This window comes from Acyrthosiphon pisum, chromosome A2 (genome assembly GCF_005508785.2).
Source record: "Acyrthosiphon pisum isolate AL4f chromosome A2, pea_aphid_22Mar2018_4r6ur, whole genome shotgun sequence".
NCBI lineage: Eukaryota > Metazoa > Arthropoda > Insecta > Hemiptera > Aphididae > Acyrthosiphon > Acyrthosiphon pisum.
In genome coordinates, this window is record NC_042495.1 from 82,766,806 (window position 1) to 82,793,875 (window position 27,070).

The following is a 27,070-nucleotide window of genomic DNA, read 5'->3' on the forward strand; positions in this document are numbered from 1 at the left end:
AAGACCATATTTATGAATTTTTGAGGGTTTTTGTACTACTACTAAGGGATGTACTACTGTGGACATACAAACTTCTGTTTTAAAATAAACCCCCTCCCCCTTTTTTACTGTAAATTATTTAGTGAATAATTTGTATAAAGATCGGATATAAGAATTGAAATGCGTACAATGCGTTTGAGTTATTTAACTTTGCAATGTATATTAAGTCTATGATATTGGGTTTAGGACTTTGTGAGGTATGGAGATTCTATAAAACCATTTTTAAGGACTATTATTTTTAGTATAAACACTTTAAGGCTGAGAAACTACTCATTAGAATTTTAAATTAACAGGTAGGTACCTACATCAACATTTTGAAAAAATATTCCTCTAAATATTTTGCAGCACAAAAGAGGGTTCTCATTTAAAAACTAATGTTTGCATCGCCACACTAGGACACTCCTTAGGCAGGACGTAAAAATCAAGAATTCGAAATAGTGGTCTTTGATCATATTATTTTAAAACTCCAATAATCAGATTTGGAAAAATTCATTATAGGATAAAATGAGGGTGAGCAATGAGCCTGCAGGTAGGTATGCCGGACTTCATCTTGGAACGTCAAAACTTTTAAAATATGAGTACAGCTGCAACAGTATGCAGTACTTAAACAGTATCGATGGTAGAAGTAGTTAGGTACAAATTTAACGGCAACATAGTGTCCGGATTTGTTGGTTCTTGAAATCCCTGTGCTGAATGCATATCATATTATCAATTATAGCTGGTCCCCGATAGTGCGCTCCACTGGCCGGATACCACAGACTAATAATTAATTATATAATATTGATCGTCATGGCGAGTGTATCTATTATAATACTGGGTTGAACTGTCAAAATTAATTCTAATAATAATTATTATTTTCAACGAGAACGAGACAGTACAACAATCACAGCATAGACGTCATGTCGTTCACGAGTAGCCATTGTAGGTACGCACATTGCATAATACTATGTACCTATGTGTACGTATCATAATAACCTGCGTCTTTGCTCAAACCTGCAAATCTCTCATAATAATATCTAGTCTCGATAACTCAAACGTCAAGAAGAATAAAAACAAATTCGACTTATGTATTTTTCGAATTATTACAGGTATACCTCAACAGTCAACACAACTTAAAAACACTTCAAGGGACAAGGAAAAAATTCGAGTTATTGAGATTTGACTGTAATAATATTATGTTATACAATAAATTACTACCTATATAGATATTTTATCATTCAATGCAGCACTAACTGTTAGGCAATACGTCGAAATCAACCACAACAACGAAAAAAAAAAATTTTGCAAAACGGTGTTGACAAAAAAAAAACCCCGATTTTAGAATATCAACCACACATTATATTAATAATTATGCAGATCGTCACAGGTGTCTGACTACCGACCTTCACGACTGTTGCATACCTAACTATGGGTACTATAATTTTATTAGGGATGTATAAGCTAGGTAATTTTACTGATATTTTTTTGGTTTTACGTCATAGTCATTAAAATCCAGTGTCGTCTCGTTTGAAATGTTTTTAATAGTTTGATAATAATTGCTATAATATTGATATTTATTATACGTATAAGCAATATTTTCGTTTACATATTGCGTAATATTATAATGTTATGACTATTTATAACAGATTTTTTTATACCATAACATATTATGAATGACTGGTTGTTTTTTTTTCAATCATCGCTGAAGAGATTTGCAGTTTTGTATTATGGTTATCATATTATTGAATAATACACGCAAAACATTGTTTAATCGAACCTCAATATAGTCATTCTGTGTTCGAACATTAAACTATGTTAATTGTTATTTTTTTTAAAATTATTATATTTTTTTATAATATAATACGTTGAACGTCCTTTATTACATTTTTATTTTTGTCACATATTATAAATAATTAATGTTTACGCACGTTACGACTTTTAATTACGTTTCATTTTTTTTTTTTTTCAAAATATTTAATATTAATTGTCGTCTATAATTTTACAGCCGTTGAACTATTTCGTGCCAAAACACTTCGATGTCTTAACCAATTTTAAAACGCGTTGCTTAAAAATATGTTTTGTTAAACCAAATGCTTTGAAAATCATTGGTATATATGATATAATTATATAAATATGGCTTTAAATGGTCATATTATATTATTATGATGATGGTGCAGATACGTGAAATATAATTTATACCTACAATTCAAATGTTCAGATGACCAAGATACACAACGAGCCATACATAATATCTAAAATCCAATAATACTGTACTGCGGACTGGTGTTGCGGTGGTTGTCTTCAGTCTCAAACGTGTTCTGTAGGCAAGCATCAGCCAGTGTCACTAGTTCCCAGATGTGTGACCGCCCGGGTTTTAGTGACAAATCCTCGTGTTCCAAACAACCATACCCTCCCCCCACCTTAAAAGCCTAGTAAATAACCTTTAGGCTAATGACCATAGATGTTAGAGCCCTTAACTCAATAAAAAAAATTCTGAACTATTGTCTATGATAATATTATGCGAATTAATTTTGTTACGAACGAGCTAATTTTATATCGGATTAGAAACAACCATCCGTTTTACTCGGAATAAGGGTAATTAATACCTCACACTTTTTTCATTTTATACGGATGAAAAAAAAAATATATATTTATGTATTCCATGAACATTTGTTCTTGTTGTAATAAGTGATTGTGGCATTCTTTTTTTTACGTCTAAACAGGTCAAACTAATAAAAAAAAAGTTTCACAAAAGTGTAGTACACGTATTAAATAAATGAAAATAAACGTTTGTTCACACAAAAAGCTTTTTCTCGGGTCAAATATTATAAATTAGAATAAGTTTTCAAGTTTGAATTATCGTTATACGACATTATTCTTACTTGTCCTAAGTAATTTTCTTTTGAAAAGTTTGTTTGGAATTCCAAATTGTACATTACAATCTATCGATATTTCCATAAATGAAGAAATCAGACCCATTTTAACTCAAAACAATTTTGCCAGTATGAAATATAAAATATGTATTTGGATTCTGCTCAGATCGTCAAATAACTGATAGTTATATTACACTGACAATAATTATAGTTATCGTTTTATTTTACCAAACAATTTCAGATATTAAAATAATATGAGCTAAAATTACACTTGTTTTTTTTTCAAATCAAGTTATTGAGTGATCGTTGAATATAATATTGTATAGGTACCTACTCAACAGAATAATTTCAAAATGGGTATAATAATATAAAGCAAATATTAAAATGTCACCGAAGCAGATGGTGTACCCAGATGTCGCCTATCTTAAATTTCCCTAACATCGTCTACAACGTGCATTTAAATAGAAGATAATATTATAATAATATAACGTATAAAAAAAGTTTAGGCTGTTTATGACTCCAAAAAATCTGGTGTTTTTACTATTCGCACCACGATCCTGATATTATTTCAAGAGTCAAGTACGTTGCCGCTATCCATTTCGTATATTTATCAATCGTAAATAGGTGCTGATACATATTATAACTATACGCGTTATGTGGTTGTGTGTGCGTTTAAAGTTGTATTGCTTCAAAAAAAACACGATTAAAAGTTAGTATACTGAAATAAAATAAAAATGAGTTCGTTTTTTACGACATGTTTGATTTGACTTGTAGATTATTTCTATCATAAAATATAAATCGTTTTAAAATAACAAATTCAGCTGTGAGTAAATATCAATGAAACACTATTATTGTTTCGTATAATATGTGGCACAAGTATTCGTATTAAATCATAATCAATACGTTTACAGTAAGTATTCATTAACTCCATATATTAGCTGGATATTATAATGTACAACTAACTCTGTGTAAGGTGTTGCTATTAAACAACAAGGAACACATTATTGTGTATTATGTTTATTTCAGGCTCACCAAGTTTATAAAATAATAGCTTATATTAGCTATTTAGTTATAAATACATAATTAAATACAATTTTCAACATGCAATCGATATATTTGGTAGGGACATACTATATATTATTATGTATATTAAATATTAATGTGCTAAAATAAAATAAAATTCAAAATTCAAATAAGATGTATAATAGGTAACTACATAATTGTAACTAAGGTTAATGTCATCTAGATGTTTAAAAAATACATTGTTTCTATTTTAAATCGGCAATTCCGACTCTATTATTTTCCAAATCAAACGTGGTGTAAACGCTTGACAAAAATCCACCTCCTAATGACCAAAGTCCGTCTGGCAATAATGAGTCACAAAACGCCGTTATGCAAACCGTTCCATTTTCAGTCTCCATCTAAAAATCATGACATTTAAAATTTCTAAAAAGTCCTGTCAAAACTTTAAACATTATTATGTATGTGTCATACACTTAAACTCACTTGTTGGATATAATGTCTTCCACTAATGTTAAAATCTCGAGAACCTATGTTGAGAGTAATTTTTGGCAACTTATTCACTCTTGAACACGGTACCTTTAAATATGATCATACAAGAAAATTTATATTTATAAGTTAATATGCTTAAGACTTTAAAGTGGTTATAAATGGTTTCAGGTTTATATATAATTATACTATAGTGTGCGTGCAACACCTATCATAGTAGTATCATAGTGCATAACATTCAGATGTCATTAGCGAAACGTCACGCACAATATCGTTCTTTTTTTCGCCTTAAAGTACAAAGTACTTTACGTCTATGGTCTATCATATTATATTCATAGTTCATGCCATTTGATCAATTTATCGGATAATAATTCTAAAAACTGCTTGAATTAGTAATCTAGTCATTATTTTTTCTTTAGAATTACTTTACCACTTTTTTTTCATTTACCTATTTATATTAAGTTGTAAAATGTTTAGATCTTAAAATAATATAATATAATATAATATTTTGAATTGATATTATTACACTTTACGTGAAATCTAGATATATTTAAAGATATTACATTACTTTATATTATATAGTAGTGTCAGTATCATGGATAAAATATGGGCATGTTTTTGTACAAATAATATTTGTTTGCAATCCAAAAGTCAAAACATTCAGAATATTATATTGTTTTAATGTTCTCGTTAGGCCACGAGGAAGTCGTATTTTATCATAGCGTTTATTTATGAATAAATATTAATAATATGATGTGTCTAAATATATCTGGTCAAGAGAGTTTATATTCTCAATGTTTTTTTTTTATGAATAGATTAACATCTCATCAAAAACAGGTCACCGATAAACACACGAAACGTTACTATTTTAGAGGTTGTACAAGACTCCCTCAAAATTGTAAATGTTAATTATTATTACCTCGTATCTGTTGTATAAATACTCAGTAGCTGAGATTAGATTGTTTATGGCAAGTACGTATTCATTAGGTACTCCGATTGCGTTCGAGCTGGTATCCAATATCACTTGGCATCCGTGATCACCACAAAATGACTTTGAATTTGTTTTGTTCACATGTACTGAAAACCTAAATATGTATACAACATTAACACTATGAATTTTCGCAATATCAATAGAAACATCAAATATGTGTTATTTTGAGATATGTCTATATTATACAATTTCTAATGTGGCTCAAGGCCACATAAATCCATAAATTATATTATATATTTTTTTATTATTAAGGTTTAAGGCATCGACGACTGAGGTCATCATTAGGCTGTAAGATCGGTAGGGTTGGTACAGTAGAGTTGGAATGATTGGTACAGCTAGTAGGTTGGGAACACGTGAATGTGTGGTAAGGTTTTTACGTACCATAAACCTGGGTGGTCACCCATCCGAGAACTACTGGCAGCGGCCGTTGCTTATACTCTCAATCACGTCGAGTGATTGATTTCAGCTACTGTGCCGCGTCGAGTCACTGATTATATTACTATATTTTTGTTTAATACTCTATGAGCATAAAGCGTAGTCAAATTATTTACTATGATGTTGAAAAGATTTAAAAATATATAACACATTGCATCATAATTCATGATCAATAATTTTTAATGATTTAATTTTTATATATATTATTTAAAATTATTATCGTTATAAATATATTTCATATTAAACATGAGATCATTAAAATAAAAACCAAGCAACTCACTCTGATTGCCTGGTAAATTAATTGGTAGCTACAATGGATGTATTTAATTTGAATTAAGTTAGCTTTATGAAAATCGGTTCTGAGCGAAAATGATTTGTGATGCTCGATTTTTGTAGACATTTTAAAATTAATTAATTCATATTACTAATATAATAATTTATTTTTCTATAAGAGGGTTAGAAATGTAGTTCTGTCATTAGAAAAATCGTTATTTACAATAAAAATCAAATTTCGTGATAAGTTTAACTTCAAATGCCAAAAAAGAAATTGTGCAATGGTTTTGTGAGATTTTTAAATTCCTGATAGAACAGCTGATAAAGAATTTTGTTTTACATTTTCAGAATTATTGTCATAAAAAAAATTAATTTTAGACAATTTTAAATATTTAAACTAGTTAAAATTATCTTCCCGAAACTACGCTTAGTTTTGAAGATTGAATTCTGACCCAAAACTAAAAGCCACAAAAAAAGGACATATTATTGTAAAATCAATTAATTTATTGGTGCACTAAGATCTATAATTTGTTTTTAAACGAATACTTGAAAAAAAAATTATATTTAAATTTATATACATATAATATATAATAAAATATGTTTATATGTTCTATTTAATATTATTATAATACGATTATAAGCACAGACGATTCAAATAAAAAGAAATAACGACATGAAATAATTTGGAAATTTGATTAAACGAGACACATATTATAAACCGTATGAGGTATATGTTCGCTTTTCAAGATTAAAAATACTTAATAATAATTTTACTGTTTTACGCTGAACATTTTTAAATCTAGTACCTTTTAAAAATTAATATATTATTATCTACATTTACGCATCTATGCGTATTAAATGATTTAATTATAAATTAAAATATAAGCATAATATATCATACCTATTATAAAATGTGTTATAATAATTAATATTATGCCACAAAAGATTATACAAAAGATTACAAAAGATATGGTTAAAAATGTTAAAGTAACATAATATGTGTATTGTATTTAATAACACAATTTGCAAATAAGTTGGTATATTATTGTACATAATAAAACTAATGAGGTACGTATATAGTTCTGATAATGATAAAACATTGATAATATTCATCGGTTTTATAATTTATATTTCCACAGCTTTTTATATACCTTTTATAGGTATAAAACTATTAAACTCATGAATTAAATAAATCTAAATATAGATAGGCAATTACAGATGTACCCACTAGGGATTCTTATTTTTGGAGTTTTGATGTAATCTTAAGAATCATATTTTCAATTAATAAGTGTCCTGTGGCAATAACAAATCATATTTTGTGAAAACTGCAAACTAACCTTTTTTGTTACTTATAAATTGTTAATTACAAAAATGTTCAAACCATTTCATCTTTCATATTTTCCAAACCCATTATCGTTTGTACAACGAGTTAAATAATACAAAAACTACTCTTTTAATTTTCTATTCAAATTTATTCGACATTTTTAAGAATTCAACTAATTGATGATTTACAGAAAAAAGAATAGTCCAACATTATATTTAATATATTCTGTGGCTTAAACTATAATGTTAATTGTATTGCATTTTATAAGTGTGTATAATATACTATAATATGAATAGTAATATGTAGATAAAAACAAATAACACTTTTTTCGAGTCCTCTAAAATATGATTTTATTTTTATTATGTACAAATACTCGTACTTACTGATTCATTTCAATTTGCCAATACTTTTTTAATGATACAGGTACATAGGTTATTTCACCTTTGATGTGTTTTGTTTCAATTCCACCAAGGAATATTATTCCTCCTTTACTTGTAGTCTTATCTCTGTTGAAATAAAATTATAATCGTATAAATATAATAGTAATAGAGTTTGATAGTTGCATTTAGTATTTGATATATTGTTACTAATTTAGAAATAACTCGTATTTGAAAATATTTTCATTTTTTTGTACAATTTAATTTGTATTTTCTGGACACATATTACTAAAGCATTATGCTATATTGCTATTTATATATGATAAGTGTAAGCATATTTTATAATTAATAAATTGTATCTATCGAAGTTAAAAGTAATGAATTATAAATATAGAGTGATTTACCAGGCATGCTCACCACCTAAATCCTTCTTTAGTAATACCTATATAATCAGAATTTTAATATATTATATTAAAATTTTGATTTTTATAATTTTAGATTCTGAGTGGAACGATGAATGTATTGATTTTACAATGATGTGTGTTTTTTTTTTTTTATTTTTTTTTTTGTGTCTGTCATCACCTTTTAGGACAGAAAAAGTGCTTCGATTTTCTTCAACAGTATCTTTTCTGATAGGAAAGTGAATCTATAGTTGGTACTTTGGGGGGGTCAAAAGTAAAATTTTTCCAATAGTTTTCAAAAGCACCGTGAAAAACAAAAGAAAAATTAAGGAAAAACGGGAAATTTTACGCAAAATCTGTTTTCGAGAAAATTGATTTTGGTTTTTGGTGTAACTTTAAAACGAATGACTGTAGATACATGAAATTTTCACTGGTTGTTTATATTTCCATTTTCTATACATGATACAATTTTCAAAATATTTTGGTTTGTTTTGAGTTGTTTACGGACAATTTCAGTTTCCAATTTAATTAGTTTTTTTTCTATGAATGTCAATAAAGTTTTATCTATTAGGCCAAAAAGTGTAAAAAATTAATACAAGACTCCTGATACATTGTTACAATAGCAGTTGAAAAATATTAAAAATAAATAGGCACAATTATCTTTTATAAGCATTTGAAGTTGAAATTTTGACAACATTTATCAAATTTAAAATTGAATAATTATTTTGTAGTTAAAAATTTATAAAATGTTCAACTTTTATATCTAAGGATTGAAAATTTCAAACAATATTCCACGTAAATATTTAATTCTGTTACCAAAAATTCTAAAAAATACATAAGCACAGTTTATTTTTATAGTAATTTTAATTTCAAATTTAGACGAAATTACATATTAAAAAACCTAGAATAACTATTTTAATTATTTTGTTTTGATTGTATAATATTATTTGTGGGTACTTGAAACTTCTAAAGTATACTATTATATATCTATGATAGTACCACGGTTTGTTGTTGATGTATAACGCGTTACCTAATGGATATTGTGATATGATTAATTTGGAATTTATTATTGATACCTATTATAGGTCAATTTTTTTTTAATACTATAGATAAGTATACCTATTATTATTACCTCCGCTCAGAATCGTTTTTCTTATACAGTGATGTTATATCATTGAATTCAAATTTAATACTATCCATTATACAGTGACCCACTTGTAATCTACTGTACAGCAGAGCGACATCCACTTACCCACCTTTTTAAGCTTAGTTACTAATTAAATGTAATAATTTTCAAAATTAAGTTATATAATATGTATTCTATTTAAAAAAGGATACTCCTGTGGCAGTACAAAATTAATTTTTCTAAATGAGCTCTCAATGCAGCTCTGTCCTTTTTTAATGCAAATTATTGTTCAGTAGATGATTTTTTTAGATAAATATGTTGAATGTAGATGTGTGTACTTTTAATTTTAACGAAAAAAAAAATGTTTTAAAAAATATGATTTTTAATAATATATACTTGATCCAAAGTGAGCATGCTTGGCTCTATTTATGTGTGATTACAGTCTGATGTTAACTGCAAAAATATAATTTAATATAATATAATTTAAGTGTTATATGTATTAGTTTTATTTATTTTTAAAAGCTCTAATATTTTAATCCATCTCGTGATGACTTGATTGAACAATATATATGTATCAATGAATATGTTACTATATAATATTATATTTTTCTTAGAGAAATTGTCTAACTTTTAGGATTAGGCAAAGAATGTTCAAGAAAAAAATCGTTAGTCTGGTTATTATACCAGTTTATGGCTCTGACTGAATTTTCAACTTTATAGAGCAATGCTATACTAATAATATATCTAATACGGAACATACACACAATGTTAATATATATATATTAATTACCTAGTAATATAAATTACATTAACTGATTTACAATAATATTCATCACGTCTCAATAGAAATCATAGTACTAAAACAATATTTAAATTAACACTCTTATTCACCATTTTAAAAACATTATGCATATTTTATTATGTTGGGAAATATAAGCTATGTGCGTTCAATGGCTTCAAAATTTCATTCTTCCCGATTCCTAGTTCAAATTCTGCAGTATCCACTTAACGATACGTCAAGTGCAATAGTGCAATGGGTTTTTAGATACAATTTCGTATGGACTCGACAAATATCTTATAGCACATATGCATTTTATGATACCTCACAGGCATTTGACAGAATTTGGATCTACGGGCTCTAGTTCAAAAAAAAAATCTTTTCATACAACCTATTATTTCTAATCATTAAATCTTATCTTTCTGTTGGATATTTCATTACTCGTTTCGGCGCGAAAACTTTGTAGTATAACCAAAATCTCTGCGAGTATTCCTCAAGATTAAATTCTGTCTTCTTACCTTATAATAGCTATGCTTCTGGTCAACCCACCACACCACATACACTGGGTGCCGACTGCGCAGATGACAAAGTTTTAATATAATCTCCAAAATCCCTGACTCTATAATTCTTTCTAGCCACCTTCAAAACCTCAGGAAAACTCCACGTAGAATTTTGCACGATACGGAGGCTAAAAATCAATCAATCTAAATCCGCATACATACCACATTAACCCTCAGACATTTACTCTGCTTTCTTCCTCTATGGAATTCAAATTCCGATGCTACAAACAGTTAAATACTTCGGGATAACTCTCGACCGTAGACCTAGGTCAAATAATATATTAAATCTGAACGGCTCAACCTAAATTCTAGATTTCTAGATTTCTAGATTCTAATGATCTGCACAACAAAATGAATTATAATATTTTTGTAGCTACACACACTCATATTTTATACAGTACCTATATTTATACATGACATTTGTTTTGTAATCTTTGTTTTAAAACTTATTATAATACCATATACAATGTATTGCTTACCGGTTCATGTATACTGAGAAAATTGGTTTCAAAATTTTTTTATCATCTAGTAGTTTATAAAAAAATGGTTGAGTTGTCGTTCTAGCCAAGGTAAGGTATCCTAAGCCAATTATTCCATCGGCGTGCATCATTTGATATTGCGGAACACTCGGTATCTTACTGATTGCAGCAAATATTAAATCACTTACATTTAAATGACCCATCTAAATAGATACATTATTATTATAAATTTTATTTTAAACATAATTATGACCCTACAATTATTTTAAAAATCTTCATAAAATAATAATTTATATGTTTATTATTCTTGAAACTATTTAAAGCATTCCGATTATTATTACTCTCATGCGTTAGCAATCGGATTAATTCCTAAATATTATCCATTAAGTACATTTAAAGCGATACATTATAAAATAACTGATGAATAATTTATTATGAACCTAATATTATGATTTATTTATCTTTATAAAATACTTTTAGTCTCAAAACTATAGTTTTATATAATTCCTATTATACCTAATTAAACATTTTAAACATTACAAATTAAACAATAAAATTGAATAAATAAATAGTGTCGTGATAAAAAGCTCAAATAGATGGAATTAATTATACAAACATATTGTGAAAAATAAAATTACAATTACAATTCCTGGGAAGTCACTCTACTGGATAGAAGGTGTCTCTGTACTCCGTAATTGAGTAAGTAACAAAAATTAATGTGATGAATGTAAATGCAATGATAAATAATGTGGTATGAAAAAAGTTTCTGGGTAAAAACGGTTTTCAGATTCTATTCGTATGGATATTTTAAAATTAATTAATTTATATTACTTGGAGTCTACTTAATTTATTTGTCTACTCGTATATTAATTGTATTTTACAAATATCATTAATGTCATCAACTCGTATAATAGTACATTCAATATTTATATATCATTATTAATAATTTTCAATTCAATACCGACTTACCGTAGAATGGTTTTTCATAGATGGAATATACTATTATATTTAATCAATGGGTGTATTCACATAGGTTTGTGGAAGACATAGACAATAGCTTAACATTAATCAACGTATTTTTAAAAATATATTCATTAATGATTGTTTTCAAGTCCTTCAAAAAGGATTATTGAATAAAAAGAAACACAAGAAAAATCGTAAAATTAATTTAATATTGATAAATCATTTTTAAATCTCCAATTTGGTAAAAAATTATCTATAAAATATTTATGAGATTTTTATTCTTGTCAGAAAAACTTCTGGAGAATCTTATATTTAACACTTCAAGACTTAGCTTTTAAAGTTCAAAATGTTTTAACATTTTCAACTAGGTATCAAATATTATGCAAGTATTCATGAATTTGTCAAAATGTTAACTTCAAATCCTCGAAAATGCAATAAATAATTGTGTTTATATTGTTTTTCAATTAATAGTGCGGAATATTAATAATCTGTCAACGATTAATAATTTATGAACAATAAAAAAACAACATACAGTGTTTATTTTAGCGTAAATAGCCAATGTCGTAAAAATATTAACATTTTGTTATAATATACCTGCGTACTTGTCCTGATCGTATTTAAGCGCATATAATAAGTAGATTGAAGATGTTTAAAGGGAATTTCTAATCAAATATCTACGCCATCGTCTATTATGGAACAATCAGCTTTTAACGAGGTTTACCGATTTAGCTAAAGGCCATGCATCTAAATAATTACCTACCTAACCATTTCCACGGTGACACCTCAACTCTCAAGGTTTATTAATCAATTTTACATAAAATAAAGGATAATATCGACAGTCTAAAGTATCGAGTTTAAACAACGCAATTTATCATAGTTTCTGCAGGGCGAGGTGGTTCACGGTGAGTAGAAAAAAATGGTAAAATAAAATATTATGGTCACCCGTTCATGACTTACCTAATTTGTTATAATATTTATTATCTATACTGATTCACTTCCATAATATAATATTTTATTTTTGTTACGCATTATTATTCTATTTGGAAATCTTAAACAGATAATCATTCCCCATATTATAATAAAGGTATTATGCATTGAAAATTATATGGAGTTAGAATAATATAACCATCATCGATTCATATTTTTTTAAATAATTTGTCTTAATCATAACGGCTTACCACAACTGTGTCACATGTTAAATTTCCCACTAATCCATCCACATTAAACGGTGCTGGATCGATAGACTTGTGCGACGATGAAACATCAGGATCATACAAGTTTTTTTTGTCTTTGGGAAACATAATAATATAATATACAATGAACATCAAAAGATTATTATACGTATTAGAGGTATTGCAAAGTATATTTAGATATTAAATAAGATCATATGAACCAAGCTCTAAGAACTTACCGCAAATTGGATATATTTTTTTTGAACATAGTTTTGACGGTATCCACATGTCACCCCATGTCGTGTCAAAAATCACAGTAAATGTCTGTCCTGGTTTTCCCACTAATATTTTCGCATAGTATTCACTCTAATCAATACAATTTTGATCTATATTAATTTAGTATATTAGCCGTAGTTAAAATTATCATTACTTTTGAACCCCTTATGATAAAGACATCGGAATACAAATAAATAACAAATTATAACAATTTATTCTTGTGTTGCACACTCATACCCAGTTTTGGTTCAAGAGGTAGGCAACACAGGGCCACTCCTAGGGTGGAAATTTAGTAGAGAATCGGAATTTTCAAAACAGTGATAATATTATTATTTTAAGGGTGGCAAAATTTGATTTTACCTTGTGCAATTGAGCAATTGCAATTGAGCCAGCTCGGCACATACCGATTTTAGTCTTTAAAAATACACTAATATTATAATAATATAGTTTATGATTAAGATGAATTGTTCATAGTATTATATTAAATTTTATAATATAATCTTAGACTTGTTCGTATTCTACTAATAATTTTTACAACTCTGAACAATATTACGATTCGATCATAATATTTTACTAACAAATACGGAACAATAATAGTATAGGCATTACAAAATCGTTTGTACTTTTATTCATTAATACATTATTTTTCAACAAAAGATTTTATATTACTATAGTAATAATATCATAAAAATAATTTAATTTTTTGACATTTTGGTAAATTGTGTCATGACGTAAGCTATTTACATTTTTAATTTAGATTGGCCAACGTCATATTTGTATTAAAACAATTAATGAAATTCAAAAGTATTTAAGAAAACAATTAGGTATATTGATTACCTCCGTTTTCTATTTTTACACTAACGTCATAATTATTTTTGTCTTTACATTATTCTGTATTAAATATTTACTTCAAAATGTTGAATGTCGTAACAATGTGTAATAAACTTACGTCCAAATATTTGAATAGTGTGATATTTTCGTTCGTCGGATGAGTTTTTTGAATATTTAATTTCCTCGTGTAATCGGGATCTTTAATTAACATGTGCAACGGTGATTTTCGTCTAACTAATGGTATGCTAAAAAATAAAAAAATTGTTAACTCAATTATTTCTTAGGTACTTTATTGGTACGGATCTATATTCTAAACGAGATTCAGTTTATATTATAATAAAAATATTATTACTAATATTACCGATAGCCATTCGTTTCGACTTGCGCAATAGTGCAAAACACATTATAGAAAATCACAAGCAACATTAATCTGTACATCATAATTTATTTATTATTATTGATATATTTTTTTCACACAAAATAAAAAAACTTAATGAATACACTTTGATAGCTTTGGTGGTTCAAAACGATATGATGTTACAATAATATTCTGAACCGATAAGTACCAGTAGAAAAGTGTGTTTCTGACAAAATATTTATATAGATTAGCATAATTAGATAAGTCAGTGGTTCGCAAACTGTACACCACTGAGCCTAAGGGTTCTGAAAGAGTAATCAAGAGATTCCATGGAGTGTAGGAAACATCCGAATTAAATATTATTTATTGCAATAATCATGATTTATGATTTATTTTTTTTAAACTGATGTTCCTAGATTTTTGGTTTTTTTTATACAGTATAGAAGCCGCTTGTTAGAAACACTTTACGACCAAGGTGAAATGTGCCAATTAACCGATTGTTTCTAATATTGAAAAAAAAATGAAAAATACGCAAAAATGACTATGTATGTATATTGTATAATTTAAAAAAGTATGTACAAATGTAAATATATTACCATATTAGTTATTTATTTTTGTTTAGCAACTTAAGAACTCCCGTAAGGCGTAAACCAAAAAGTTTGAGAACCGCTGTGATAGATAAAGTCGCGGTACAATAATAATATCAACAATTAAAATATCATATTCTATTCTGATCAATATTTGCCATATTATAATATGATATTATGTTATCGGCGCTCTAAAATGTAAACATATTAGATATGCGGTTTCATTTAATTGAATGATCACCTATTTGATATATTATTGTGATTATAAATATTCGATTATAACTACCACAATACAAAATTATAAAAAAACATGCAACTCATATTTTATTGTAATAATATTGATATTAAAATAGTATAGGTATTGTTAAATATGTTTAAACAGCATAAATCAAATCAAAAGCGTGTTGAATTACAAGGTTCCTCATAATAATATGTAAATAAAAAGAAATATTTGGGGAGTCACCTTGAATGGTTATGCTTTATCATATCAATAATTTTTATTGTGTAATTAATTTTATAATATTGGCAGCTTCCTCTAAAACTAATTTTATGAAATGTAATTTTGTAAATCGTAAATTATTGAAAACCAATATATAAAGACATTCGTCCATAAAATCTTAACTTGCTGAAACGAAACTTGTTATTGATGTATCAATCAAGTTTCTCTGAAATAGTACCTATAAGCTTATGCATTCTATTTTATTTATAATGATTAGGTATATAAATACGTATTAGTAAAATATTAAAAAAAAACTGTATTAAATAAATCCTTAGGGATATTTTTTTAAAAAATCGTAACTATTTTATGGATCAGTGGGTCACATGAGCCACATCGAAAACTTCAGTTTTCGTGCAAACAAATTTGCCACATTTTAAAATATTTTTACTGTTTTTATTGAGAGAATAACTATCAGAAATTTTTTTTTTTTTAATTAATATTTTATAGAAAAAAAAAACTTGATCATGCAGAGGTTAAAATAGAAAGATAGTAGAACACCTTTGTAAATTCTACCACACCTATATTTTTTTAATTAATAACTCTAAATATTAAGACTTCTAACTGTATAGAACTGTATACTGCACTATACAATAATATATTCATAATATAAATAAGTATATACCTAAATCAAAATCAAAATCTCTGTTTTTCTTTAATTTAAAAATCTGTTCTTAATATTTTCTATTAAAAGAGTTTTAAATATAGTGCTTAATGTTAATTGCTTTTATGCATATTTAGTTAAAATCATAAGTTGGTACATACATATTTCATCACATCTTTCTTTTCTATACTTATATTTTTCATAATTAAAATAGAACAATTAGTACCTACATTTAGTTCATTCAGTGTTAATTAAAAAAATAAATGTATTTTATATTTAAACCAAGAAAAATAAATCCGAGGAAGTCACTCTATGTATTTTAGATTTTTTTTAGTTATTTGAATAACTTATGCTGAAATTTATATTCAATTTTAAAGCTCTGCACACAAACAAAAAATGTATCATCGTTAGAAATAAAAAATAAACTAAAAAGTCAAAAATCTATACATGTATATAAATAGCACAATATATTTTTAAACTGCACCATGTTTAGTATATTATCCATGTATAAAAATTTGGTGAACATCCCAACTTTTTGCATTTATTTTGAATTATAAAAAAAAGAATAAAACCGATTTTGCCGATAACTCATATTGCATTAAAAAAGAGTTTTTAATTAATTTTTTTCCAGTTATTCTGAATATAACTTGGAATCTTTTAATTTTGTCTTCCCTAATTATATAAAAACCATGATAATCTACTTAATAAATAATCATGTTACTAATTATATACAATTTGATATCAGAACAACCCTTCAAACTTGAAAATCAAATTAAAAAAATCACTATTAATTGTAATTCCAAAATAATCGTTCCAAAACAATAAAATAAATTGTTCAATACACTTAGAATCTAAAAATATGTGTAGAATACATTTAAAGCTATGAATAAATACATAACTGTAGGTTGGCTATTATAGGTAAATAATTTAATATAAATTTAAAACAATAAAAATTTCGTTAACAAAACACAGTCTTATACTACAAAATATGTATACCTATATCATTATTTAAAGGAAAGCATACATTTATGTGTGCAGTAAATATTGTTGTCAATATCTTTAATACAATTTAATATTATTATTTTGTTTATTTATAATTTGAATCGGCCAGTAAAACATTTTCAGATTTCTTTTCAATTTACTTTTTTCTACGGTGTGTGGATTGATTGTTATTACAAACTATTCAATATTCATATTAACATTGCGGACGTGCAGTACGCATACAATTTGTATATTATGCACTATCAATTTTTTAAGGATTTAGGCTGAAATAGTTTTAACTAAATAGATTAAAAATGTTCGAGCTTTTTTAAAATAAATATATAACAATATGTATTGAATATTTTATGTTTTATGTATATATAAAATAATTGTTGGTAATACTGAAAGTCACAAACATTAATGGAAGAAGGAACACGTTTTTCTATTTATCTTTAAAATAAAAACAAAAGAAAAAGTACCTAAATGAAAAAAATTAACATCAACGGTAAACGGAACTCTTATTAAACGTAAATCCTGTGGACTGAGGACAATTTACTTTGATTAATTACCCAGCTTTTTGTCTTGCGGAAAATTGATGCTCATTAAAACGAGGGATGATTTCACCATATACATTAGGGTGAATCTGATGAGCCAAAGAAAAAAAAATGATAGCTAAAATATTATAAAGCTCTTTTTTTGCTTTTGTGAACTAAATAGTGATTGACATCGTAACTATATTTCTTAATTCATGATCACATAAATGGTTCAAATAATTATTTATTTAACATTAAAAAAAAAAAAAAAAAAAAAAAAAAAAAATACTTAATAAAAATTATTATTGTTGAATTTACAACAAAATAAGTTTTGAATTGTTTATGGTGTGGATTTATCTGATTTTAAAACTATTTCACATTTATTTCTGTAAGTTTGCCTTCAAATAAATTTAAAAAATATTAAGTATACGATTTATTTAGGATTGTGTATAAAAGAAAAAAGCTAGGTATAATTTTATTTGAGTAAAACTCTATTAAATAATATAATATATTATATATTATAATATTTTCTTATTTAATTTTAATATTTACATAAGTTATCAATTGTTTTAAATTACATTTTTACGTATGTTATGGTAATATTCTATGAGGTTCAAAAATACCATTTACTACCTGGGAAAACCGTGAATTCAACTCTTTTGACCCGTGTTAACCAAAATAAATGGGGTAACAAATTGCCATTTTTTGTCTTTCCTTTTTAGTTTCCACCCGTTATTATTCCGGTATTTAACAATTTCGTTTAAATAAGTTGTCGTTCGAAGGCAGTTCCAGCGACCTGAAAAAATGTTCAGTTGGTTAGGGTTGGTTAGGCGCCCAATTAACGCTGCCTATTAAGTTTATATTCTTCTGAACACCATATTATTTTGATTTTGTTGAAATAATTTAATTTACTCTTGCAGCTCATCTAAAAAAAAAAAATACGTATATGAGTCAATCTATCTATGCAAATTATATATATCATGACCTTGGTTCTGGATGGACGGAAATATTTTTAAAATAAATAGATTTTTTTTACCGAAGAAATAGACAACATCCACTTTGCAGCAGCACGGGACTTTGAAGGGAAATAATATCGGTATTCGCAGTCAGGCGAGGTCAGGCTTTTTGATAAAAAACAATAATAGTTAACGGTCGCGCAAGTATTCGGGTGACGGGATCGAGTGGGGCTCTCACCGGGGGGGTAGCAGTCCATGGACGGAGTCATACGACAACTCAGGACCCTCTGTTATATTACGGCGCGCGTCCTTGATGGCGGAAAGACATTACAAATTGAAATAAAGTTACACATAATATTATTATATTACTGCTGGAAGACCGAACACGGTAAGTGCGATTCGTTAATATTTTACGAGATTCAACGCTCCATAAGCCCGGATAATCATTCGGATAATACCGAGAAAAGTGTTCACTCGAAGACATGGTATAACATGGTATCACATACGAGTAAAACTTTTACACACACACACACAAAACACGACACACGCCACGCAAACTCTGTAAATCCGTTGTCAGTTTTCGGATGTGTGTTTGGCTCGTTGAAAAATTAATTGCTCCGACGCGGTGACGACGGCAACACAAACAAAAATTATGTCGCACAATTCCGTCAGCGGCGGCGAAGACGGGGCGAAACGCCGTCCTGCGCCCCATCCTGATGTGCCCCTCCTCGTGCCATCCCGCGGACCTCATGCACCCCGCCACCGCCAGACCACCACCGAACGTGTTAATGGACGTGCCGTTTGGCCACATGACGTCTACACTTAAAAACGGTCCGAAATTAATGATCGCGCGCCGGCCGAGTCGCTTTTACGTGCGTCTGTCTCGGAATTTAAAAACAAAAACGAGGAAAAAACGCTATTTTTCTACGGCCGACGAAGACGACGACAAAGACGAATAGCACGCGCGCGCCATAACAATAATGACAAGGACGGGGTGGATAATAAGAAAAAGAACAAACCCTTGCAGATATCAAACAATAGGGGCGGCGGAGACAATCTCTTTTGTTTCGCGATCGGCGGCGCAATGGGAATAATGTACCTACCTACGTGTTTCCGCTGTAAATGAAAATATCGCGCCGCGGTACCTACTCGCCGCACTCGAACTCTCGTGTAGTACCAGTGATCTTTGGCGAGGAGGCGGCGGTGGTAGTGTCGTGTCAAAGCCACCGCCGCCCGTGGTGAAGAACACGTCTCGAACACGCGTCGCGAGCCTCTCGTTAGTCGTTACCACCGCCTCCTCGCGGCCTTTGAAAGAACCGATACGCGTCCGAGTGAGCGGTTGTTACTCTGCGCCACCGCCACCGGTGTGCCATATATACCTACTTTAAATTATAATGTTATTCGCATGTGGTAATAATATGGGCACGACGTATACAATAACTGAAAACTAACTGAGTTTCCCACTCGTCGTCGTCGTCTCTTTGCTGTACTACACCCACGAGTGCGGCGGCAAAGTGACATGCAGTGCTGCTTGGAGTTCCGACAGTACGCGTTTTGCACGGCTGGCACGTTTCATGCAATCGTGCGTGGATTCGCTTTCGTCCCACACGCCTGCAGATCGAAACACCCGTGTTTACACGTCACCTTATCTATAATTTTTTGTAGTTGAGGAGGGTCTAACTAAAATATATAGTCTCGAACGGAACTTTTTTTAATCGTACCTATATCAAACCGAACACGAACAATTCGCGGTAATGTCAAACTCGAACCGAATATTTCGTTTAAATGCAAAACTGACCTTTGGAATTGACTATCGAGTCTGAATTTGAAGTTTACGTCATTCCGAAATAACCAATGTTCAAGTTGTAATTTAATAGATTTACGCCTTATTGGTGCTAACTTTTTAGTTCAGACTTTAGAGCTCAAATATTCATCTCAATTTTCTATCGTAAAAATGTTTTCCAATCGTTTTTAAATTTTTTTTATTTGAAGCTGGGATTAATAAAATTATAGAACTTTGAACTTTTCGAGTTCGGTTCGGGTTTTTTTAAAACTCGGTTTGACTTTTGAACTCAAACCAAACACACATTAACTCTAGCTGTTTAATTTTTCAAATTTTAAATAGTAATCATCTTGACCCACCTCTACTATCTAAGTAGAAAAGTAGGTATCTAAATATATAAGTTAGGTAAATATGTACACACACTCCAAAATTTCGGGACTGCATATCGACCAAAAACGATATTTTATGGTTTTTACTGTAGCTGGCCATAGTTAAGGTGAGTTTTTTTCACGGTGGAAGTTGTGTATGTATACACTATGACGATTCACGAACACTTAACTAAATTCAAAATCCAAGTAAACAGCGTGGTGTCGTAAGAGATCTATCAAAAAAATACCTTCGACTAGTTTACATAGATAATATTTTATAAAAAAAAGCGTATTACGTAGGATACTATTAAAAATAAAACATAAAATATAAACAAATAATTTATAAAATGAATAAATCGGATACGGTTTGACATCAATCTAATATCATAGGCTGATATATTTTCAGGCGACTGACCGCCTTCGCACGGAATCGTTTTTCGAATACAATAAAATATTGTATCATTGAATTCAAATATAACACCATCCATTACAGTGACCCACTTGTAACCTACTGTACGGCAAAGCGGCACCCACTTGCCCACCTTTTTTTATGTTGGTATTGGTACCAATTTATACGACTATGATTATTATTATAAATAATTTTATCATTTTATAACATGTAGTTACATTATAGAAGGTGATTTTAAAATTATCATCAATCAATTTATTAATTAAGAGTCAAGACTTATATTCTAATAATCAGATAATATGAATTTTTTCTATATTGTTCGTTTAATTTATTTATACTTTCTACGTTACGTAATGATTTTATTGTGTATTAAAATGTAGTTAATATTAGTCAATTTGTTTTTACTATTTTACCTTTAAGCTCGCATAAGACAACAATTTAACACCAGAACACAAACATTATGTAGTAATAGTTGTGTTAGAAATTTAATGTATTTATTTTTATATGGTAAACACTGATGAACTGTAAAATCTATACTATTATTTCATATCACCAACTACAATATCATGGAATCAGAATGAATTTAATATAGAAATCATCGTTTCAATTTCAATTTATAATATTTACTATATATCATTAACATAAAACAATGCACCAAAATATAACCGTTTTGTCAAGTCTATATTGCAAACATATATGTTCTATTATATTTGAGGTTTTAATGTAATTGTTTTACACTACGTACGTAATATTTGTCTATGATACAAAACAGCAAACATATTGTATACTTTAGAGTTTAGACACAGACAAAAATTCAAACACATAACATAATATTACAACCAGAACATTAAATTGAATTTTATTTTTATCAAGTTTAAATATAATAGTAGAAAAACTTCCATAAAGTACGAAAAATATTATGTTATGCAATTATTATTCTTATTACATTAAAAAAATTCTAAATATTCCTTTATTATAAAACTAATTGATATTTTATTTTTAGATAACATTTGTTTACTGTACCGCTTATCTACAATTCTATAAACATATCATAACAGTTAATTAATGATTTATGACATGTATAAATGTTCAATAAATTGATTGGTCTTCGATAGCTGATGTAAAGTAAATGATTAAGTAAACTGTCGAGTTTTTTTTTTTTTTTTTTAACAAAGGATAATCTGGTCCACAACTGACTTTTGTACGCATAACTTGGCCGCCCCTTCAATCGTTGTACATAAGCCTTATTTCTCCAATAAATTAACTTACTTATCTTCAGCTATTTAATTTTTGTAGATTTTCATTGAAAACATATAATTAATATAATGTATATCATGTTATAATTGTATTATCTTAGTACTCCTACATTTATTTTAAGTTAAAATATAATTACTCAGCTTATAAAATATTATCTTTCGAATACAAGAATATTGTACTACCTACTGTATTATAGAAATATTAAAATGTCGACAAACATACACGTACCTACGTAAAACACATACGTCTAAGTTGCACAGTTTCGAATATCGATTGTTTAATCAAGTATAATTAATATTTTTGTAAAAGCCAACAAATTTTGAAATATTATTCACTGTCATGGCTTTGTAATTGTATTTTTTCAACGAATTGTTTTTAAGATATTACGTTAATAAACTACTATTAATATAAATATATATATATTTAATAGTTATTTATATTTTAATGTTAGCTAAGGGTTCTAAGCTATATTATTTAATTAATTTTTTTATATTATACAATCTGTAAAACCGTATTTACAATATGAATATGTTCTCAAATAAACATGACATGAGTTACATGAAAAAAACAAGTAACCCAGCGTGGTTACACTTTATATTTGGTCTTCATTATTAAGTTCATAATACATAAAATATATATATTCAAACAAAATGTCTGGAAACTTAAATTAAGCATTAACTATTTATCTCGATGAATATGAAACTCTCAAATATTATTCACTTATCCTATCCACAGTTACATCTATTCAGTATTCACTTTTCACTACTCGTCATAATTGATAACCATTTAACAATAATCATCATGAGAATGTGATATTAATATCATCATGTAACAATAATGGCCAATATGGCATCAAATAAAAGTAATTTTAAGATTGAATCTCATTTCTACACCAAAAACAAAAATTAGTCCTAAACAATACTATATCATCATTATTCCATGAATACCATGAATGATTGTCATACATTTGATTTCAAATCAAATAAGTTGCGGATACAAATTAATCTGATTTTAAAAACCAACAGATTTATTAAAAAAATGAACATGAAAATATAATATATTTTATAGAACTGATGTACAAATATAATATAAATATAAATATTTTTTTTTTTTAAATAACTACACCGTACACGAAGGGGATGGTTATTGTGAAAATATTATCACATACTCAACATATATTATAATTAATTATTTTAATAAAATAATAACTAGTATTATATGAACATCATGAGAAACACCTGTTGAATTAATTTTTAAATGATTAGATATTTAGGTACCGATGCAAATACGAAATGTTTTCAATAATTTTTCTATACGATATTTATATTTGTTCTATTGTGATATACCATCTACTGCATAAAGTTTGGCTATTTCTTCCTTTTGTAATATTTAACTTTAGTGCCAGACATTAATTTATTTTTATTATATTATTATATAACTGAATAAAAAACATCACCGCTCACAACCATAAATTAGCATTATTTTCTTTAGAACGTTTTGTCACTATAAAATCTATAGGAAATTACTTAAATATTCGTGTTTCAACAGAAAATCGTTGCATTTCTCGTTAAATTTTTTTATTTAATTATTTTCTGAATCACGCAAAAATTATATGATATTTTTCTTCTTAATACTGTGTCATTAAAATGGTGAATCTAACAGTTTTTCAAACAAATATTTCCTGAATGATATTTTTTTGGAATCAGACATCAGCTTACTTTTTCAAAAATCAAAATTTTGAAGATCTTTACTAAGAATTTTGAACAAGCATAAAATCTTGAGAGATGAATAATAAGATATTTGAAGAATATTTCTGACACTCAAATGACTCGTATACGTCCAAACCAAACTATTTCATGAACATTTTCCCGATTCAGCATTAGGTATGTGTGTGAAAAACATGCTTCTGATGTGTGTTTAAAATAACTATTAATCTTAGCCAAGTACATCATATTTACAGGTCTTTACACATCTTTCTACAAAGGTTGCTTACCACTTGGACTTCTTGTAGAACGTCAAAGAATATACAAAAATTATCAACATGCACTACGATTGTAGTGGAACTGTTAAATAACAACCAAATGGCGTAGATATAATTAACCTCTTTACGTCGGGTCAAACGCAAATGTCATACTTATGCATCTCTTGTAGAACCTGCACACTTTAGTACCTCAAAGATTCCTCAGATGTTTTACTTATTTTTGAAAAAAAAAGGCATCAGTAATCCCTCACTTCCGATAATTTAATTCGTTTTAAATATTATTCGTTATATGAATTATTTTATTGTATATTAATATAATATTATAATATTATGCTCATTAAAGTATACATATTGATATTTTAACTAACCTCTAACGCCGCGTATAATATGTTTATATTTATTTAGTTGTATCTAAAGTTCAATACGATTCTTAATGTTTAACCTATTGACACACTTTTTAGTTAGTGAACAGTTTATGTCAAATACTAAAAATAATATCCAACATGTCCTACAATGAAGAGAAAAAGGATTTTAAAATAATTATATTTAGGGTTGGCGATTTTTATTTATAAATATCAAAACATGTTGCATAGTGTTTGTCAATTTTTTTTTACATTCTGCATTAAAATGTACTAAAATCAAAAATAATACTGTATGGTTCATTCCTAAATTTAAATACATAATTTAACCTGAATAGTTAAACTGTTCATTGAACATTTGAACGTGTATAATATATATATATATATATAATATATCTATACTTCTATACTATCATGTAAAGAAGAGTTGTTAGTTGACGTTGTTGAGGGTAATCTCCGGAACTACTGAACCGATTTCGAAAATTATTTCACCAATAGAAAGCCACATTCCTTGTGGGTGTGATAGGCATAAATTTATAAATAAAGTCCAACCCGAGGAGGTGCTCATATAGGAATTTTGAGATTTACGTTGGAAATTTTTGTTTATAAATGGTTGCTATTGATTATAGGAGAAATAAATAGTATAAATTAGTAGCTGAGTTGTAATTATAGTTTATGATCGGATTGCCTACTAGATATGCTGTCACACATTGTCCGTGATCCAACTTACACCCAAAAAGAGTTGAACTATCACAATTTTTTAAGATTTGTCATTTCTTACGGGCAACGAGAAGTGCGTGGGATCAGCTAGTATATTATATATGCATTATAGAAATACATTTTTTATTAAACCCTCAGAGTAAAATAAGTGCTATTGAATTCGTATTTAAATGATATATTATGATACATGATATTAATAAAGTGAATTGATTGTTGAGTTTTTCAAAATACGTGTTAGTACTTGGTGTAGTATTAATGTCACTTAACCTTGGTTTCACAACTTAATTGTTATGAATTTAGCGTTTGGTATTATGTGTTTACACAATGTGAACATTTGGAACATCGAATAATAATAATAATAATTTTTCTTGGAACTTATTAAAACAGGCTAAACCCAAACAATTCTTTTATAGAAGTTCGACTTTTTGTATTATTTTCTGTTTTACTAGAAAGTGTTATAATAATACTATTTTGTAATTATTATATTAAATTTAGTTAAGTTCTTGCAAAAAACAGTATGCATATTTAGTTCATAATATACTTTTTAATATTATTTACATTGTATTGTTTGATTAAAATTCGATGTGTCCATCGTATTATATAATCGTATACAATAGTTATGGAAATAATAATATTTTGATCATTATTTTAATAATATTTTTTGTCTTCTTAAAGATTTATAATAACAGTTTTTTTGATATTTTTTTCAGATCTCAATATTGTTTTGTACTCGAGATGTTTTTTGCTTACAAATGTTGACAAAACAAAACTGAAACATCATTTGGTAAGTGATACACTAATCTTATAATATTATATTATATTACCTACATTATCTATTTATTTTATTTTATTTAAAAATACTGGATATCCCTGACGAATATTATTTATTGAATTTTGTAGACATTAATTGTCTCACAACAATATTATTACTAAACACATCACTAAACTTAAAATATATATTTATAGTAATTATTTCTCTAAAACAATGTTTAAAAATATACAATGATTATATTGAAGTATAAAATAACTATTAGGTAATTTAAAATTCATGTATAGCATAAACTTATATAATTTGTTGAAAAATAATATTTTAATAAACAATTTAAATGGTGAACAATAAATCAAAATATATAATCAGGTATCTGCGTGGTTGATGTAGTATATTACATTATTTTTAAATTATTATAATACAACAATTATTGTCAAAGTTGAATAATATATTATTATAACAATAATAATATTTTTTTTATTGATCTTTTTGACATGGGTCATTAGCTTTTAATATTGTTACA

At 27.5% G+C, this 27,070-nt stretch overlaps 2 protein-coding genes across 2 annotated transcripts in view; one reads left to right on the forward strand and one right to left on the reverse strand.

Annotated features, from left to right (window-relative positions):
- The window catches only part of LOC100159367 (junctional adhesion molecule A), a 180,888-nt gene that overhangs the window by 22,789 nt on the left and 131,029 nt on the right, over nt 1–27,070 (forward strand). The window contains exon 2 of the mRNA XM_029490412.1: nt 26,489–26,562. The gene's annotated coding sequence lies outside the window, so the exon portion shown is untranslated. The remainder of the gene's footprint in view (nt 1–26,488; nt 26,563–27,070) is intronic.
- Nucleotides 3,985–15,088, reverse strand: LOC100169529 (lysosomal aspartic protease). The gene is made up of 9 exons (XM_001946875.5): nt 14,748–15,088; nt 14,505–14,631; nt 13,519–13,645; nt 13,286–13,395; nt 11,145–11,347; nt 7,807–7,929; nt 5,320–5,485; nt 4,398–4,490; nt 3,985–4,312 (listed from the first exon to the last, which is right to left on the reverse strand). Exons 1-9 carry the CDS (start codon nt 14,825–14,827, stop codon nt 4,160–4,162), a joined length of 1,182 nt encoding a protein of 393 aa, XP_001946910.4. The 5' UTR covers nt 14,828–15,088; the 3' UTR covers nt 3,985–4,159.

Excerpts from the sequence above, each read along its gene's own strand:
- LOC100169529 (XM_001946875.5), bottom strand. The coding sequence starts at position 14,827 with ATGATGTACAGATTAATGTTGCTTGTGATTTTCTATAATGTGTTTTGC. Across the intron at positions 7,930-11,144 it reads TTCTCAGTATACATGAACCG|AGATAAGACTACAAGTAAAG; the intron begins GTAAGCAATACA and ends TTATTTCAACAG. Across the intron at positions 4,313-4,397 it reads GAAGACATTATATCCAACAA|ATGGAGACTGAAAATGGAAC; the intron begins GTGAGTTTAAGT and ends CATGATTTTTAG.